The sequence below is a fragment of the Scardinius erythrophthalmus genome (assembly GCF_964197995.2).
Source record: "Scardinius erythrophthalmus genome assembly, chromosome: 5".
Classification (NCBI taxonomy): Eukaryota; Metazoa; Chordata; class Actinopteri; order Cypriniformes; family Leuciscidae; genus Scardinius; species Scardinius erythrophthalmus.
The window spans coordinates 31408339-31428970 of NC_138225.1; the positions used below are offsets into that span (position 1 = coordinate 31408339).

Sequence of the window (20632 nt, forward strand, 5' to 3'; positions counted from 1 at the left end):
AGTCAATCCCCTAGTAAGTTTACTTCACACAGAGTAACAACAGGCGTTTCTATTGTTTTATGTATCATTTTATCATTCAAAACCTTGAAATTATTTGTTTGTTTGTTTATTTATGGAGAACTGTTTTGTTTTGTTTTTGCATTTGTTTGTGTGCTCTATCTTTATTTATAGAAACTGATCACGTTTCGTTTTACAATCCAATTTCATTCATACTTTTAAGTATAACTTAAGTGTCCAAACACTTTTTGAGGCCAATATTGCAAAATAAGTGCAAATAAGTGTTAGAGTCCAGTCCAGAAGCGTCACGCGCCAGCAGGTGGAGCCGCCATTCAGTGTCAGTTTCAGAGCTTCAGCGCGAGCTCACAGGGGGGTTTCGTCAGGTTGACAGGCAAAGGAAGAGACGCAGTAAGCGAAAGCTTCTCAATGCTAGGGGTACGGCGCTTTTCTCGGCACCAATGCTGACAAAAGGAGTAGATTTTGTTTTGCTCTCTTGAGAAAGAAGTCCGAACGAAGTAAGTGTGAGAAAGTCCTCGCGCAGTTTATGGTAAAGGCTCAGCAGAGTTTCAGAGGAAGCAGGATGTACCATGAAGACGGTGCAAGCTCTCTCAGACCACGATATGGATGTAAGTAAGAGCCACTTCACTTTATGTCAGTTATATGAAACTATTCTATTAATGTTATTAAACGAAATGAGTATAAATTGAATGTGAATTTACTGTAGTGCCCAATGTCCATGACAGTTGGCCAGCAAGAGTATCTGCAACTGCAGTCTGACATCCATTATCACTGCAGTGGTGGTTAGTTTGGGTGATTCCCCCGTGTGATTTTTTTTTTTTTTGCACAATATTTTCTCAATAATTATTCAGAATTATTTGGAAGCACACTATAAAATGTGGTATCATTTTTGCCTTAGGATCTACAGTATTTGTACCTTACCTGATGTTTAAAAGATGCTGATTTTAAATAATATTTTGGACTTGAATAAAACCAGGTAACGTTTATTAGGTTACATGAACATGCTTTTTTTTTTTGAGTGCTGGAAATGTGTATTTGAAGTTACCCCTGAAGGCCTCTCACTTGTTGTATTTAACACAAAGGCAAGTTTTATCTAGAGATGAAAGATTGATATACGAACAATACTGATTATTTCTGTGTTCAATAACTGATATGCAGATCTGGTGGTTGGTAAAGAGTTGAGTAATTTTTTGGAAGCAATACATTAAATAAGTGTTACTTATTCCTTAAAAGTTTAAAGGGATAATTCATCCAAAAATGAAAATTCTGTCATCATTTACTTGCCTTCAACTTATTTCAGACCTGTATGAGTTTCTGTCTTCTGTTGAACACAAAAGAAGATATTTTGAAGAATGTTGCTGGTAACCAAACAGTTGATGGACCCCATTGACTTCCATAGTAGGAAAAAAAAAATACTATGGAAGTCAATGGGATCCATCAACTGTTTGGTTACCAACATTCTTCAAAATATCTTCTTTTGTGTTCAACAGAACAAAGAAACTCATAGAGGTTTGGAACAACGTGAGGGTGAGTAAATGATGACAAAATGTTCATTTTTGGGTGAACTATCCCTTAACTGATAAAGTAGAAAAGTGTGAAAACTGTTTAAAATGATATGATTATCAGTCTATATCCATAGAAAAAAAGAAACTCATAGAGGTTTGGAACAAATTTTGGGTGAGTAAATCTAGGGCTGCACGATATTGAAGAAAAATGACTTCAGCTTCTGAAAGTGAACATCAGTGTTTTACTGTAGCATAAGAAATGTTAGGCCTATTTTAACATCAGTGTAAACCACTGGGTTTAGCGTTTCAGGAAGGCCTATATTAGGATTATTTAACAACAGAAACTGAATAATCAAATGTAAAAATAAAACTGCTTAGTTTTCAGTCTATGAATTAAATATATATAGGCTACTGATTCTTATTAAAACTACAAAAGTTATTCAGCCAAGAGCAGTAAGTGATTTTCTCTATGTCTTTTGTTCATGACCCCAGTTATTGCAAGCTGTTGCGATATATACATTTGCGATATTTCGATAATTTCGATATATTGTGCAGCCCTATATGCAACTATTTTGTCCTTTGTCCTGAGCTAGATCCCAGATCTTTTCCTGACATATCCTGACATAAGGTGCTTGTGTATTTTTGGCATTAGATCTCATGCTGTGGCCTGAGCAAAGAGAAGCTCCATGATAGTTTTCTCCAGTTAAACATTACCTCTGCCCTTTGTAAAAGCACCTGACAGTCTGTACAGTTCAGATATTTGAGGAATTCGGTTTGAGGAGTTTATCTGCGCAGGTCTTATTAAACACACACATTGCGCCATGCTGACAAGACATCATGTCTATACTGTTTATATCTATGATGAGGAATGTTCAAGATGCTGTTTGCGTAGCACGCATTTGATTCTGGTGTGAACTACTAGTTGGTTGTGTATCAGAACCTGCTAGTTTGAGATTAACTCCACCATATCAAATCAAGGTTGAGAGATGTACTTGAGCACTATTTGTCGGCTCTTTAAATGAAGTTTACTTAACTCGTGTCAACACTGGCACCGTGACCGAGATCACATTCCAGCTAAACTGCTGACAAGGCCGCTGGTTTCATTCCGCTGATTTATCTAGGGTGTTTAGGATTAGCATTTTTGTTATTAATTGCTTTTTTTATTCATAAAAAGCAGATTTTTAGATATGACAACACATTCTCATATTGCATTTGACTCAAAAAGCTGTTGTACAACTTTTCCCTGTGTCTTATGCTGTTTGTTTGAAGAGAAATGTTTGGGTCAAAGTGTGCATCACAATGGATGGCATCTTTGGTTGAGGACTGTGCAGGATATATAGCCTACATGGAATGACATCATATTGAGCAATGAAAACTGAAATGCCATACAGTGCATCTCATTATCATGTGAGGTAGCTGTGACGCATATTGATATGAGAGATTGGATGGCCACAGTTTACTAACAGTTGTTCCCCTCACAACCACTATACGTGTGGTGCGGTTGCTGGCACAATGTGCATTACTGTTCAAAAGTGTTAAGATGTTTGAACGATTTTGAGATAAGCCTTAAGAAATTATTATAATATGCTGATTCGCTGCTCAAGAAATATTTCTTCTTATTATTATCAGTGTTGAAAAGTTCAAAATTATTTGATGAATTTCATAAAGGACAGCATTTATAAATATCTTCTAAAATTATAACTTTTGATCAATTTAAAGCATCCTTGCTGAATACAAATTTTAATTTCTTAATAAAAATCTTATTGACACCACAACTTTAGAATAGTAGCATCTATTGTGCAGCATCGGATCTTAGTCAACCGGCTCCTGAACATCTCTGATGTTTCCTCAAGTGGCCGTTGGATTGTTCTTTCTTTAATTATAATATTTGAAATGCACAGATGCTTTATGAGAACCAACTTTTGTTGCCATGTTTTCAAAATTATTGTCTATGGGACAGATTTAAGGTGATAATGCTGACCTACGTAATGAATCCCCACAGAGGTTAACTAGCAAGCCTGAGCCTGTGCGACAGGGTGAGAAATTTGCAGTGTTGTTTGCTGTAACAGGATTGAATCTCATTTACTCGAACAAAGGCCAGCATGTGACCATGTGTCAGCAAGCTTAATTATTACTAGATGAGTGAGGATTGTGAAAACACTTAGTAGTTGGACAGACTTGTGCTCAGTCTGATCTTATCTTAAAAATGAAACTTCTTGTTGCATGTCAGAGCATCACAAAGTTCTCTTTAGGTGCCTTTAGGTTTCTTTTTGACTGAACTGGTCTTTGTTTTTTGCTTTTGAGAATGGATGTGGCCTACTTTACTAAGAGTCATAATAAGTGTCATATTTTACTATTTTATTGATGTTTCACCTGGGCTCCACCAGGCTATAGAGATACTCCATATATTTCAGTCATGGGATGGGCGATTGTATAATCAAATAACTTATTAAACCAATTGACGTGAGTGCAACTACATCTGCTAGTGTTCTCAGAATCAATCATGAGCTCTGTGGTAAATGCAACAGATTGTGAAATTCTGTGCTGCTTTCATAGATGGTCTCGTGATGGTGAGATGTGGTTGACAGTTGATCTGTAGCCTAAGTGTCATGTTAATGTGTTGGGTCACAGCATGTCAAACAAGGGCTTCACAAACTTTTTTAGCAGTTTAAATTCAAAATAGAATCCATATTTGAAATTCAGTCCTGGTTTTAACATGATTTTTGACATGATTGTGTTGGTTACATCATGTGGTTGGTGAGTGTTTAAGTGGCAGCTCCATGCCATTGAAATAAATGATTAAATAACAAGTAAATGTTATAGGGAAACAATATACAGTACCAGTCAAAAGTTTGGAAACATTACTATTTTTAATGTTTTTGAAAGAAGTCTCTTATGCTCATCAAGCCTGCAGTTAAAAAAAAACAAAAAAACTAAATAAAAACAGTAATATTATGAAATATTATTACAATTTAAAATAATGGTTCTCTTTTTTAATATATTTTAAAATGTAATTTATTTTTGTGATGCAAAGCTGAATTTTCATCAGCAAGTACTCCAGTCTTTGGTGTCTTATGATCCTTCAGAAATCATTCTAATATGATGATTTGCTACTCAGTTATTATCATTGATGGAAACAGTTGTGCTGTTTAAAGGTCCCATGACATGCTACTTTTTGTAGGCTTTAATATAGGCCTTAGTGGTCCCTAGTACTGTATCTGAAATCTCTTTCCAAAAATTCAGCCTCGGTGCAGAATTATAGCCACTACAAGCCAGTCCCAGAATGAGCTTCCTTCAGACAGGCCGTTTCGGTGTCTGTAGCTTTAAATACTAATGAGGAGGAGAAAGGCGGCGCAAGGTGGAGGGTGGGTGTGGCCTTGACCATCTTGCGCAACGGTACCGTGGCGTGCATGTTTACGTTGGATATAGCCTATTGCAATGGCACGAAGACACCTAGTCGTTCAAGCATTTCAGTTTGACCCAGAATCTGATCCAGATGGAGAAGCAACGGATGAAAAAGTTGCAACTCAGCGGCTCCAGTAGGACTTTTCCGAATGGTTAGTTTAAAATATTATGTCTGGATACGGTACTTTATTTGGATGGTTTACAGTTATTATCATGTAGCTAACGCTAACCTACTGTTGCCTTTACATGAGAGATCTGTAACATCTGTAATTTATCTTATTACAATTAAATCAAGCTCTGCGATCTTGAAATGCGGATATCGCGCGCGCCATATAACCAACAGGAAAACGGTTATCCAAATAACAAAGTGTACAACACTCGCGTTACAGTGTGTGTATTCACACACATAAACTGCATAGCTGCATAGCTAATGTTACAGCCACATTCTACGTGTAACAATCTAGGTAACCATAAACAGTAAAGCAACACACTTATATATCATTAGTTGACTTACTTGTCCGAGGTGTGTAGCTGAGCCAAAGAGAGTGATCCAGACTTCAGTTTCAGACGTTCAGTAAGCTCAGCTCTGTATTGACCCTTCGGTGTTCATTTGTACATCCAATTATTGAGCAATTGTTATGCTTCGCTCGCTCAAAAGCCATGATATCTCTCGTGGACAAACTAAAATCGCGCGCGCGCGTTCCTACTTCCTAGCGCATTTTCTCATGGGCGAGAAATATTCTCTGGGCGGGCAAAGCAGAGAAAGGGGAGGTAACATTTCCTCCTTATGACATCATAAAGAGGAGATTCAAGATCAGCGCGTATGAGCCTCCATTTTCTCAAAGGCAGAGAAAGATAGCAAAAGCTCGATTTACACCGATTGAAATTTCTAGAAACTTGGGGACCATATACAGGCTTTGGGAACTCATATTAATGTTAAAAAACCTCAGAAAGTGAAAATTTCATGTCATGGGACCTTTAATATATTTTTTTGGAATACTTTTTTCAGGATTCATTGATGAGTAAAATGTTAACAGCATTTATTCATAAAAACAGCATTTATTCAAAATAAAAACATTTCTAACAATATAAATCGTTACCATCACCTTTTATCAATTTAACGCATCCTTGTTGAATTAAAGTACTAATTTCTTAAAAAAAAAATAGTTATTGTTCCCAAACTTTTGAACGGTAAGTGTATATTGTTACAAAAGATTTATATTCTAAATAAATACAGTTCTTTTTAACTTTTTATTCATCAAATAATGCTGAAAAAAGTATCTCAGGTTAAAAAAAAATATTAAGCAGCACAACTGTTTCCAACATTGATCATAAATCAGCATATTAGAATGATTTCTGAAGGATCATAAGACACCAAAGACTGGAGTACTTGCTGATGAAAATTCAGCTTTGCATCACAAAAATAAATTACATTTTAAAGTATATTAAAGTTTGATAGAGAAGTTTATGAAGAACCAGATTTAAAAAAAGGATATAAGATATGTTTAATACTTCTAGAGTTACAGGCATGCAAACTATGGAAAAATACTATTTATGGTATGCATTTGTTTTTGTTTTGATTTTCCCAGGGTCCTTCCCATTTTTTTTATCCCAACTTTCATCGTTGGTATATAATGCAACAAAGATTGCTCTATCAAAAGTTAAGTAATAGACCTAAAAATAAAATAATGAGGCTTTTAAAGTCATTTTACCCCCCTGTAATTTGGCTCCAAATCTCAGGAGAAAATGGTCTTTTTCAGTCCCCTCTACAAAATAGTGGATTACTCAGTAAATATTCATTCATGATATTTCATATTTTGGCTTTCTTCTTCATTTATGTATGTCTTTCACCAGAAAAGAAATGATCAAAATCAAAAATTTTAGCCGGGACCTCTGGTTAAAGTTGACACGGAATGACCTAGCATCATTTGTTTTCAAATGCCACTTGATTTTGATATTTTGTATCTAATGCAATGATGTTCATGTGACTTAAGTGTCTTGAATTACTTTTTTGAGTCACTACAAGTTGAGAGCAAGGACAGTGAGGATTGACCAACCTCTTCGTGTGACCAGCTTAAGTCATGTGTAAAAGATGTCAGCTCTGCTTAAGCAGAAATAAAGCGATTGCATTGAACTCGGCAGTGTTGTGAGCTGAAGATGAAGGTGGCGGAAAGGAAACGTAGTAGCAATCACGTAAATGTCGGCCACAAATGGTTTCGTAATGCAACAGTACTGACAGCTGACAGCCGCTTGTCGTAAGAGTGTCACTTCCTGATGCTTTCATGTACCGCTGACAGTGATGAAAGAGATGCTGATTATTTCTGCATGTGTAGGCTATATTGTATAAAATTACTCAACCTTGCACACACATTCAGTGTTTTGTCTACTTGTTTTTATAGGGGTTTAAGTGTGGTGTGTTTCTGATTCACTTCTCTCCTTCATAACAAATTGCTTGAGAAGCCTTTTCCAGTTCACGCTGCTAAAATCTAATTCCAGTGTGACTTAAATCAACAGCTGTCTGAAACACACAAAGTCTGAATAAAATATAATCAGCAGAATGGATTTTGGCTACACACCATCAGATTCATTCAATACCTTTTGTCATAGTGTGTCTAGTGGTTGTTGTGTTGGCTGTGCTAAAGTTGGCTGATTAAACTGGAGAGGAAAATGTCACTCTCAGCGTTCTGATGTGTTATTCCACCAGTATGGAAAAAGCTATTCTTGCATTCTTCAACTGTTATTTTCCTTTGTTTATCCTACAGCCATTGTGGACGATGAGAGGCTGTCGGCGGAAGAAATGGACGAGAGGAGGAGGCAGAATATTGCATATGAATACCTTTGTCACCTAGAGGAAGCCAAACAGTGAGTAGAAATTGTCATGCCACAGATAGGCCTACATACTGAGCCATTGTCATGGGACCAGATAAAAATACAATATTGGGTAAACCAAATACTTTATGACAGAATAAGTCCCGCCTTCTAAATAAAAGAGCCAATCGCCTATTGGTACAGTTATTGCATCACTGCAGCTGCATTTAGAAGCTCCGGTCGATACAGAATCAGTCAGTGCTCTGAGATGTGCGCTTCTGACTGTACACGTGCATTTGCTGGTCCAGCCTGAAAAATGCATTTTTCAGAAACAATTTATGAAACAGTTGTTGTCAAATTTCATTGGTGATTTCAAATATGAAATTTAATCGTAAGCTTTAGTGAACAGCTTTGGAGAATTTCATGTTTCCTCATTCACAGAGATGGGAGCTGTACTTGCATGACTAAAATAGCTGCCAGAGAGGAGTTTCAGAGATGGTTGCTGAGTCACTTGCCTTAAAGGGACTTTGGATAAACTTAAAAAAGCTAAAGGGAAGTGAAGGGGCATTAAAGGTACATTATAATATGGTTCCCTCAAATGTGTCATATGGATTACAGTAACTTTATGATACTCAGGGTCCTTCTACTGTAAAAGGGTGAAGATTTATTATGGACGTGAACTTTAGTGAGGTATTATTCAGAGGTAAGGCTGCATGATTTATCGGAATTATTGGAATCGCAAATGTGCATATCACGACGAGATGTATATTGCAACGGCTTGCGATAACTGCATTATTTTAATATTACAAAAAGTCTTAAGTTTTAGGTCGACGCAGACAGCAGAGAGTAGACTGGACACATGACTGTTACATACAGTACGTGTGGCATGCTTAAAGGGATAGTTCACCCAAAAATTTAAATGTTGTTGTCATCATTTACTCACCCTCATGTTGTTCTAAACCTGAATGAGTTTCTTTGTTCTGTTGAACACAAAAGAAGATATTTTAAAGAATGTTGGTAACCAGACAGTTGACAGTTACCATTGACTTCCATAGTATTTTTTTCCTTCTATGGAAGTCAATGGCTGTTTGATTACTAACATTCTTCAAAATATCTTCTTTTGTGTTCAACAGAAGAAATCAACTCATACAGGTTGGGAACAACAGGAGGCTGAGTAAGTGATTACAAAATTTTCATTTTTGGGTGAACTATTCCTTTAATGTTATTAAATCCAATGGGCCCTATTTTACCGATCTAAGCGCATGGTCTAAAGCGCACGGCACATATGCAGTTAGGGCGTGTCTGAATCCACTTTTGCTAGTTTAATGACGGAAAATGGTCTAAAAGGGTTGTTCCTATTACTCTTAATGAGTAATGGGTGTGTATTAGGCATATGGGAGTGTAATTTCCCATTCCCTTTAAAAGCCAGTTGCGTTCTTGTGAAAGACTGAACGCTTCTCCAGAGAGCAAACGGATCTCCTTGTGCACGAGGTTAACGCGCACAAGCAGACCATCTACGGGACAAGCCGGATTTCACCATATCTTTTTGTACATTGTAATCCTTTTATTTTTTAATATTTGGCTAGTTTGTGTGCTGCTGCGCGTCCCTGTGTGTGTAATAAGCAGAGTGTACGCACGTTGTGGACCCGCCTATAGGCGCACATTACTAACGCGCTCTTTAAATAACAAGAAGAAATACTGCGCCATTGACTTTAGACCAGGTTTCAGTTGGTCAATGGGCGTAGTCTATTTCAGTTGCCTCAAAATAGCAACGCGCCAACAATGCGCCAGAACCCACCTCGTTTTCAGACCAGTACGCCCATGGGCGCACAAATGGGCGCAAATGCATTCACTATTTAAACAACATGGCGCAGGACGTGAAAATGATAACTGCGTGGGGCTGAAACTAGCAAAAAAAACTGTGTCGCACTCGCACCTAGCGCTGCATTGTGCCGTGTGTATTATAGGGCCCATTAAGTGAAGTACTCATGCGCACACAAAGGCACTTCTCGGACAGCGCGCAATCCCCAATTCTGTTCTCTTCTGCAGCTTAAATGGCCAATTACACCCAAATTTCAAAATGCCCATCTTGTTGAGTATTCATGTTAACACAGTTATGTCTTAAGTGGACTAAACAGTTGAGAAAGAAAGCGTGCATGTAACAATATGGATTCGTTCCGTTCTTAAAGTGACAGCAGCCTAATAATATGTGTTAATCAAACGACAAAGAGAAAATCACTCACTGCTCTTGACTGAAAAACTTTTGTAGCTTTAATAAGAATTGAATTCATACAGTGAAGACTAAGTTGTTAAATAAACAAAATATATAGGACTACCTGAAACCTAAAATGGCATTTACTTTTTATGTACATTTACATTTATTCATTTAGCAGACGCTTTTATCCAAAGTGACTTACAAATGAGAATAGAAGCAGTTAAACTACCAATAGGACAACAATATTCAAAAGTGCTACGACCCTTCCCAGTTTAATCTTAACGCAGTACATGTACTTTTTTTTTTTATAAATAGATATAGAAGAGAAGAGAAAGTGTTAGTATTAATGGATTAAGTGTTGCTGAAAAAGATGCGTCCTCAGCCTTTCTTGAAAATGGCCACGGATTCAGCAGCTCTGGTTGAGTTAGGCAGGTCACTCCAGGGAACTGTCAAGGTAAAGGTCAGAGAAAGAGATTTTGTGCCTCTTTGAGATGGCACCACAAGACGACGTTCACTTGCAGAGCAAAAGTTTCTGGAAGGCACGCAAGTCTGAAGTAATGAGTTTAGGTAGGAGGGAGCAGAACCAGTCGTTCTGTAGGCAAAAGTCAGTGAATTGAATTTGATGCGAGCGGCAACTAGCAACCAGTGCAATTTTGTGAGGAGAGGAGTGACGTGTGCTCGTTAAAGACCACTCTAGCTGCAGCATTCTGGATCAGTTGCAGAGGTTTGACAGTTCAAGCTGGAAGACCAGCCAGGAGAGCATTACAGTCCAGTCTGGATAGAACAAGTGCTTGGACAAGGAGTTGTGTAGCATGCTCTGATATAGGAAGGGCCTGATCCTCCTAATGTTGTAAAAGGCAAATCTGCAGGACCGGGCAGTTCTAGCAATGTGGTCTGTAAAGTTCAATTGATCATCAATCACAACTCCAAGGTTCCTGGCTGACCTTGATGGAGTTATGGATGATGAACCTAGCTGAATGGAGAAGTTGTGGTGTGGTGTAGTGTTGGGTTGGCCGGGACCACAAGCAATTCTGTCTTAGCAAGGTTTAGTTGAAGGTGGTGGTCCTTCATCCAGCCAGAAATGTCTGTCAGGCAGCTTCCGTCTGATCATGTAATGCTACAGTAAAACTGCTGTTCACTTTCAGAAGTTGTAGGGATGCTTTCTTCTCACAAAAAAAACATCAGTTGGTTATATCATTTTCAGTTTTTAAATATATCAGCCTAAATATAATTCAAATTTATTTGACACATTTTAATGTATCGCATATAGAAGAACACAATATTTAACGAGTTATCGCATATCCCTTTTTTTCTTCAAAATCGTGCAGCCCTATTCAGAGGGTGTGTTTTGAAGCATGTGGTTATGCTCACAGTGTGATAACTTATCAGTATGATATTGTAGTCTATTTCTGATTAGTCAATATTATTTTGAACAGGATGGCAAATATATATATATATATATATATTCTTTTGCAATACCTTTTTACAGGAGGGTTAGAAGCATATCATTTGTTGGGCCATAGCAATTCTGTTCCACTCTTAAGTGTATGATCTTTTTTCAGGATTGTTTTGATGAATAGAATTATTTTTTTTTAAACAGCTTTTATTTAAAATAGAAATCTTTTGCAACATTTTAATTGTCTGTCACTTTGATCTATATGATGTATCCTTGTTGAATAAAAGTATTAATTTCTTTAAAAAAAAGAGAGAGAATCTTATTGATCTCAGACTCTTTAATAGAGGTGTACAGTATGTTCAGGTTATGAACCAGGCATATTGTGTGCATGGCTAGCACATTTCCAGTTGTGAGGGTTGAGACTTGTTTTGCTGTTAAGACACAGAGAGCAGTTAAATGCATCAGCGGTCATTTGTATCATTGGGAACTTGACCCAAATCTGATGAAAGCATGAAAGAATGTGAGGGAGTATTGCAATGTGCATTGTTCTGAGATGAGGACATTTCTTTCACTTCTCAATATAGTTCAAAATTCTGCGCAGTTTGTCTGATGACAGGATGATAAAATTGGACAATCAGAGGAAAGTGTGCAAGTTAATGAATTAATGAATCCGTTGTTACACATCCTGACTTTTCTGGCAGGGCAGTTTTGGCCATGACTTTAATGCAAAGCCTCTGTTCTGGGAATCCTGTCGTGTTGGATCAGGATTATAAGGCTGGTCACTAATCTGCTTGTTAGTAAGGGAGTAACATGTCATCCCTGTGTTCCACTGAGACGTCAGGAGTCACCCTTGGAGGCCCACAGGTTTCACTAAATATCTGATGCCTGCTGTGCAGATTTTTAACAATCAAAACAACCAATTAGTGTGGTGCTTTTTGAAGTTCAGTATAGAGCTGTAAAGAGATGTTACTATATTCTCAGACTTCATTACACCTGGCAAGTTAGCTTTTGAAACACAGTAAAATGTTTTCATTGTTTTTTATAACCACATGTTTGCTTTTGTCTATTTCATTTCAATTAAATATAATAATAATAATAATAATATAATAATAATAATATAGCACATTCATTTCTAATTCATTTCTACTAAATATTTATCTTATTTTTTAATGAAATGTTAATTCATATGCTACCATTCAGTTTTATTTAAATAATTTATTGTAATAATATTTCACAATAATAACTTTTTTTAGACTTCTATTAAAAACATGAAAAATCTTACTAACCCCAAACATTTTTGAACAGTAGTAAAAAAAGAAAAAAAAATTGAAATATATATATATATATATATATATATATTAACATTTTACATAAATACATTTATTTGTTTATTATTTATTTATTTATTTTACATTTTTACAGTAGTTTTCTCTGAACTTGTCTTCAAACCCCTCAGCATGCCTTTGTGGCCTCCCGGGACCCCAAATTGAAAACCCCTGAACTGATCTGCATAATTTATATAATTGTATATTAATTCAATTCTATTTCTATTGGACTGTTATTGCAGCTGACAAACATACCTTCTTACACAATCCCAAGCCCTTTCCAGCACTGTGACTGGGAAACTTTGTACCCGCTGACTTAAGCAAACAGAGCATGTGTTATTAGATAGGGGGACCTAGTTGTGAGACTTTTTCCATTTCTAATTTTGTCATTGTGTAATCCCCTAAACCGCATTAGTCACAACAGATTTATGTGAGTAACATGTCTATCATACATCTGAGACTGTTTTTTTTTCTAGATGTTAATTAGACTTCATGCCATTGCCTCCTTTTTAGCAGCTTATAATTCTCTTTCCCTGAGTCAAGATTAGAAACCTTTTTTGCTGCAGTAAAACATTTTCCATTCCCATCTTTACAGGTTATACTGTCTGTCACTACTTGTCTGCTTTGTCTGCCAAGTCTGGAAAATAGGAAATCATTCTCTTTATATGTGACCCTGGACCACAAAACCAGTCACATGGGTCAATTTTTTTAAATTGAATTTTGAAATCACCAAAAAGCTGAATAAATAAGCTTTCCATTGATGTATGGTTTGTTAGGATAGGACATTTTTTTAGGATATTTGGCCGAGATACAACTATTTGAAAACCTGGAATCTGAGGGTGCAAAAAAATCGAAACATTGAGAAAATCGCCTTTAAAGTTGTCCATTTATGTTCGTGATTGTGTTGCATTCACTCTCAAAAATAAATGTTTTATACATTAACGGCAGAAATTGACAAAATATCTTCAAGGAACATGATCTTCACTTAATATCCTAATGATTTTTGGCATAAAAGAAAAAGTGATAATTTTGACCCATAATTCCATTCACTGACAAAGTTATTTTAAGTTACTATACAACGTAATTTTAAGACAAGTCAATCCACTCGGTGGCCGTCTTAATACCTCTGGCCAGCTATTTTCTGTGTTGCTAACAGGCATACTTTAAAGGAACCCTCCAAAACTTTTCTTTTGTTCTTTTAATTACTTTTCAATAATATACAGTAGCGTTCATAAGTTTGGGCTCAGTAGGGTTGTTTTTTTTTTTAAAGAAGTTAATACTTTTATTTAGCAACAATGCATTACATTGATCAAAAGTGACAGCAAAGACATTTATATTGTTTTTTTTTCTTCTTCAGCAAATCAGAATATTAGAATGATTTCTGAAAGATCATGTGATACTGAAGACTGGAGTAATGATGCTGAAAATTCAGCTTTGCCATCACAGGAATAAATTACATTTTAAAATATATTAAAAAACAACAACAACAAAAAACTTTAAATTAAGTAGAAACAGCACACAGACCCTATGTTTTGTACAGGTAATGGGTTCAAAACAATCAGAAAAATAGGTGAAAAGTCATGGAAGATAATGTTAACCTCTGTGCCTCAGTCCAGTTATTTATCTGACAGTAAACTACCAGACCAAATAGATATTTTTTGGTCCATTGCTTTGTTCCTTCCCCAGCTGAAGCAATATTATCCCACAGTGTGTTCTAGTTTCGCTGTCAGAGCGCTCACCTCAAGAGTGTGTTTGTTCACCTCAAAACGGTTCAAGCAACATATTAGTCAGAGCTGTTTATTAGGAGTCATTGCCAGATTGGAGCAGAGCTTTGAATGTTTCTTTCATTGTGAACCCGTGCAGCCTAACAATCACAGGAAAGTGTCTCCTGAATGCTGTACACAGTCAGATCTCTTTAAGACAGTGTAACAGACGGCTGCATTGTTTGGTAGAGAGCAGCGGGGACAGGGAGAGGTGTGCACAACGGCCGGATTCTCCTCTTCTGATCTAGGGTTCCACATATCCTGATACAGCAACACTCATTCATTTTCATTGTAAAAGATTTTCTTTTTCAGATTAAACGGATAGTCCACCCAAAAACATTTTCATGTACTCACCTTACACCCTCATGTCATTATGACTTTCTTTCTTGTGCGAAACACAGAAGAAGATATTTTGAAGAATGTTGGTAACCAAACAGTTTCAGTTCCCATTGACTTCATTGTATGGGCAGAAAATATAATGAAAGTCAATGGGAACTGACACTGTTTGGTTACCAACATTCTTCAAAATGTCTAATTTAGTGACAAAGTTTTGTGCCTAAATAAATAAATACTTGTTTTTTACAAATAAGTTTTAAATGATGCTTGTTCACAGGAAATGAAGAGGTCGCATGACCACTATACTTCCAAGGGGTCATGATTTGGTTGGTTAGCATTGGCTAGTTAGCCTTTTCTGGTACTGTAGTCTAATAAACATCTTTCTTCACTGATGGCCATTCAGAACATATTTTTGAACACATAATTAAAAAAAATAAAAATAATAGTGGTCACGACCTAGAATAGTGTTGCCCTTTCTTATAGGGTCTGATGGCAGAGGGAAAAAAACTGTTAAATGTGAATAATAAACTAAACCTTTTAATGTTTGTATTTAGGGACCGAAAAATTGTTGTTGTTTACTTTTGTACATTAAACACGGTTTGCTGAGTTTGGTGAACTGAAACAAATCCAGTTAAGAACCACTGCTCTGTAGTGTGGTAGATGTTTTACCATTGTCAGAATGGCTGGAGGGGCTTTAAAAGCTTGAAATTACTTATTTTATGACACAGCTTAATAATGAGTTCATTAATCATGGGTGACAAATTGATCTGCAAGTAGGGCATTTAAACAATGGTATGGTAACTGAACTGTTTCACTGATTCTTTATTAGTGCTGTTCATTTAAAGTTAAAGACCTCTGTCATATTAGATTAGATTAGATTAGATTGAAATATAAAGTCAAGTCAAGTCACCTTTATTTAAATAGCGCTTTATAGAATACAGTGCAATTTCAATGCTGCTTTACAGTGATAACAGCAAAATAATACAGTGATGCAAACAGTGTTCTATTCAGCTGTAAAACAGCTGTAAAATAAAATAATGTCATTAGCTATGTTTCCATCCAAAGTTGCGAAGTTAACTGATGCGCAAAATCGGAACATCGCATTAAAACATTTGCGAATAAAGCACCGTTTCCATCCATTGAGTCGAAGAGAACAAAATCGTCAGTTCCTGATAAAGTGGTGCTAAATATCACTAAGAAAAATGGAAGTTGCTGCAGTAGGAGAAGCCACTGGATAAACTAATTTCGTATAGCAATAATAAATTACTTGCGTCTCAGAGCGCCCAGGCGAAACAAAATAAAGTTATCTTGCTTGAGGTGCTTCGGATGCCTGCTGTTTGAGAACATAGTCGTGTAAAACAGTTCTGGAAGAGAATTATACCGAACTACTTTGACGACGGACCTGAGCAATGACCAGAATGGCCAAACCGGCATGTCAGATGCTGTTCAGCAAGTTTGGTCTACTGGTTGGTCCAGTTATGCAGCTGTCCCATCTCAAAAGTCACATGTCTTTTTTGATGCGTATAGAGGAGTTTATTGTTAGTTAATATGTTTTCTTATATAAAAAGTTTATCCGACTCAATTGAGCGCATGTTTTTTTTTATGCATATTTTTAGAATTTATGCGCATTTTGGCGTTTCCATCCAGCGTATTTTTTTTTATTGTGAATGATGAAAATGTGGATGGAAATATAGCTACTGTTCAGCTGAAGTCAGTTTAGTTTTAATTCAGTTCTGTTGTAAAGACTATCAATTATTAAATTAGTTAATTTCACCTATAAAGCAGTTCTGCAGAAAACAGTGATGTCATCATCCAACTCAGTTTATCTCATCCAATAGTGTCAGTGCAGAGAGATTAATAATATTGATGAATATTAAGTGTCCCCATTTAAGCAAGCCAGTGGTGACAGTGGCAAGGAACCCAAACTCCATCAGGTGATATAATATAAACATGTTTTTTGCTTTGAAAGGCACAGTTTACATTGGCAGATAGCCTACTCAGTTTTAGCCTCTTCTATAGCAAGCTGTCATATACACAATGATTGTTTGACATTTTACTGTTATTCTCCTTACATATTCATGATATATTGTACTGAAACTGTATGCCACAATCGTGGTTCGATATCACTGATGCAATCTCATGTGCAAGTGTGATTTTAGAGGCACTCTAGCAGATGGGCTGTGTTGAAACAGAGCAGGTTTTGTGGGAGGCTGGGGAATTGCTGACACATGTCTGGGCAGAATGTTTTCTTTGCCATTGTCATGTTGTCTTTAATTAAATCAACCTAAAGAGCTGGATGGACATGCAAGGAATGTCATCTTTTGGCCCATTTAAAGGAAGCATCAAATATCAGAGAGGGTTTCTTTGGTCAAAAATATCATGATGTAGGCTAACCCACTACGGGCATAATAAAAGCAAGTACCTCTTCCTTGATTGTGCTGTACCTCAAAATGAACAGAGTGTGCCTGTGACCTCACCTATGACCCCACAACTGACTAACTCTTGACTATGCTAAATTGCCAATGATCTAGGTTAAGCCACCCAACTCCAGAGTGACTTAATAGATGATTAACCAAAGGTTTGCAAATAACTGCACATTTTTGGCATTTTTACCGATTGACTCTCCTCTGTGTATTAGTGTAAGGTTTCTTACCTAATCAGATCTGTTAGCTCTAACACTGATTATAGTCCCATATATTTAAGCATAGATAACCCATAAATCATTAAAAGAGAGTAGCTCTGATTTACAGATATTGGATTTTTTTAAAGTGCCCCTATCATGCTTTTTCGTTTTATTATTTTTCATGCCATGTATTGCATAGCTGTTCGTCAATGTAAAATGTCTGCACTGCTTCTGAGATTAAAACGGTCGATAAATGGAGTTATGTCTAGAAAGAACCGATTCTGAACTGCCTAAAACGAGTCGTCAGTAATTCAATGTAGAATTGAAACAAATTTGCAGCTTCCCGCGAACATCGTCTACTTTGAATCGCACACAAACACTGTAGTTGTAACTGAGGCCTGGAAGAGTTTGTTTTGTGTTGTCGACATGGCAAGAAACTTTCTGCTCTGCAAAAGCAAATACACTTTGCACGCACTTCCAAAGGACAATGACTCAGGCTTGAATTGATACTGTAAAACCGACGCGATAGTTACTGTCCGCATCAATGTGTGTACAAGGAAGCCTCTGTAGCTGAGATTCAGATATAGTAAAGCTGTAGACCAATAACAACAGGCTGGGCCATCTGACCAATCAGAGCAGAGTAGGCTCACGGAAAGGAGGGGTTTAGAGAGAGCGAACCCTTTATCAAACCGTTTCAGACACTGTGAAAAAAGAGGTGATGCTGCAATATACATTATGAGAAAATTAAAGTGTGTTTTGACCTTGGATGCATGTAATCCTATTGTAATAGACCCCTCGTTTTCACTTTAAATTTAGTCTGCTCCATGTTTGTGAGCTGAATGCAGGACACTTAGCTGACAGTTTGTTGGGCAGCTCTACAGGGCCCAACGCCAGATTCCCACTCTGAGAAGAGAAAAGATACGCCAATGTAGGTGCCATGACAATATAGCTTTCTCTGAAAATGTCAAAGGTCACTTGTGTCATCTGGTCACTCACTAGCAACCAGTTTGAAATGTAGTTTCTTGTGCTGAATGATCCAGGTGAATTTCAGTGATTCAGTGATCTGGAAAACTGAACTGAAGTGGCTGCATGCTTATTGAGACTGCAGGCTAATAAACTAGTCCATAATTACAGTAATGCAATTATTATAACTGTATGATTTTCAGTTGTTATTGCACATAAAAAAAAAAAAAAACTTGTTTAATTCAAATGATAAAATAAATACACATAGATAAGGCGTCTTATGCTCATCAAGGCTTAATTTATTTCATAAAAAATGCAGTAAAAACAGTAAGTGTGACCTGTAGTTATGTATTACCTGTTCATGCCAGAAAAGCCAGTATTTAACATTTGCCCAAAAAGCTGAGCAAACGTATAGGGAGTTTTTACACAAGGCAAATAACTGCCATTGAGAGGAATGGAAATACTTACAAATTACTTTATCCAGGCATTACAGACCTTACAGACCTTGGGTTTTGTAAAGAAATTAGAGAATATCACACCAACAGTTTGTGGTCATCTTGGTTTCACTTTTTGGGGGAACTGAGATTTTGTCATTTGGGTGTGCTTTAGGGACTTTACATCTGAAATTAATATTAATAATTAAAAAGTGCAGTATATCAGAAAGACAAACTTATTGATTTTGCTGTTAGAAAGGAAGCTCTGTGAGATCTCAGTCATCTATTAAACATTTTTGCTTCTTTAACAAGTTTAAAAATACCATTGACTCAGGTTTTATGATGCTGAGAAAAATAATTGTTGATGCCCGTAGGCATAATGGTGCATTTGAATGGTGCAAAGTGTTTATTAATTGATTGTGTGCCTAAGTTTAATTTTCTTTAACCATTCTTTTTCTGTAATTCATTTAAAGGTTTAACCTGTAATATCTAAAGCAGCACACTTTTTTTCCAGAAGGAATCTCTGTCTTGGAAGTACATTCAGTATATAATGCATGTTAAAGCATGTTGCTGTCATTTGAAAGTATTGATTTTATACTGTAGTGAAAAACCTGCTAGTTAAAACATTTAACGTCTATTAGTCTATCAGTCTATTAAGTTTCTGTATGTCGTCTTTGAGTAAGCAGCTGAAACATTAAGCCCTTTGTTTTCAGATGGATGGAGGCCTGTCTGGAGGAGCAGCTGCCTCCTACCACAGAACTGGAGAACGGCTTGAGGAATGGTGTCTACCTTGGCAAACTGGCCAAGTTCTTTGCCCCGCAGCTGGTGACAGAGAAGAAGATTTATGACAGGGACCAATCTCGTTATAAGGTACTGATTTTCTGATGTTTCACTTTTTAGAATTGTTTTTAGCAACTCTTTAGCTCAGCACACAAATGCTGTATGTTACCCTACGTTCACACGGACACTCCTAAAAAGTACATTTTGTAAGTCACACCTGTTAAATACAGATGTCAGACCCAAACATTGACTGTGTCTGTGTGAACGGAGCCAGTGTGTTACAGTGCTTCGTCAGGATGTGCCTTTTCCTTAATGCAACACAGACATCCTCACATCCTGAATGTCTCATTCCCATGGGAGGAGAAATAGCAGATTCAGATTGAATTGTGTCCACTGATAGTGTTGTTTATTTGCACATATTGTTTTCAAAGAAATTATGCAAATAATCAGGTAATGATGCAAACACACCCAGAAATGTTGTGTTGAATTCAATTTACATGGCACAGCATATAAAGTTGGCATGTTTGTGCTAAAACTAATGACACTTTGTTTAGCACTATTTTAGAGCATTTAGCACCTGGTTAAACTGAATTGTGTACATACCATACAAAAGTTTTAAGAAGTTGTAACTTATTTTATGCTCACCAAGGATGCATTTATTTGATCAAAAATACAGTAAAAACAGTACATTTTAAAATATCTGAATAAAAGTATTAAAACAAATCTTACTGACCCCAAACTTTTAAATGGTTGCTCATTACCACATTTCTGTTGCACATAGAAAACAGAAGGAACAAAGCTTTAAATATAATTCAGTTTAAACAATATGTGCAATAATGTGTTACTGTTGTATTTATATATTTATTTGCACTTTTTTCCCAGCACTCAGGACTACATTTCAGACACACAGACAACACTGTGCAGTGGCTCAGAGCCATGGAGTCGGTTGGTTTGCCCAAGGTGAGGCACAAGTACACGCTTTTAAAGAAATACACACACACACACACTGACACATATCTTTGCCGTCCTCTCTCTTTGAAGATAACAGTGCATTTTATTAGACT

At 36.6% G+C, this 20632-nt stretch overlaps 1 protein-coding gene across 1 annotated transcript in view; it reads left to right on the top strand.

The window, feature by feature from the left end:
* Positions 1–343: 343 nt before the first annotated feature.
* The window catches only part of iqgap2 (IQ motif containing GTPase activating protein 2), a 54346-nt gene continuing 34057 nt past the window's right edge, over positions 344–20632 (top strand). Inside the window, exons 1-4 of the mRNA XM_081366945.1 lie at positions 344–623; positions 7688–7787; positions 19502–19658; positions 20451–20528. Of these exons, the coding sequence (XP_081223071.1) occupies positions 542–623; positions 7688–7787; positions 19502–19658; positions 20451–20528 (417 nt within the window). The 5' untranslated portion in view covers positions 344–541. The remainder of the gene's footprint in view (positions 624–7687; positions 7788–19501; positions 19659–20450; positions 20529–20632) is intronic.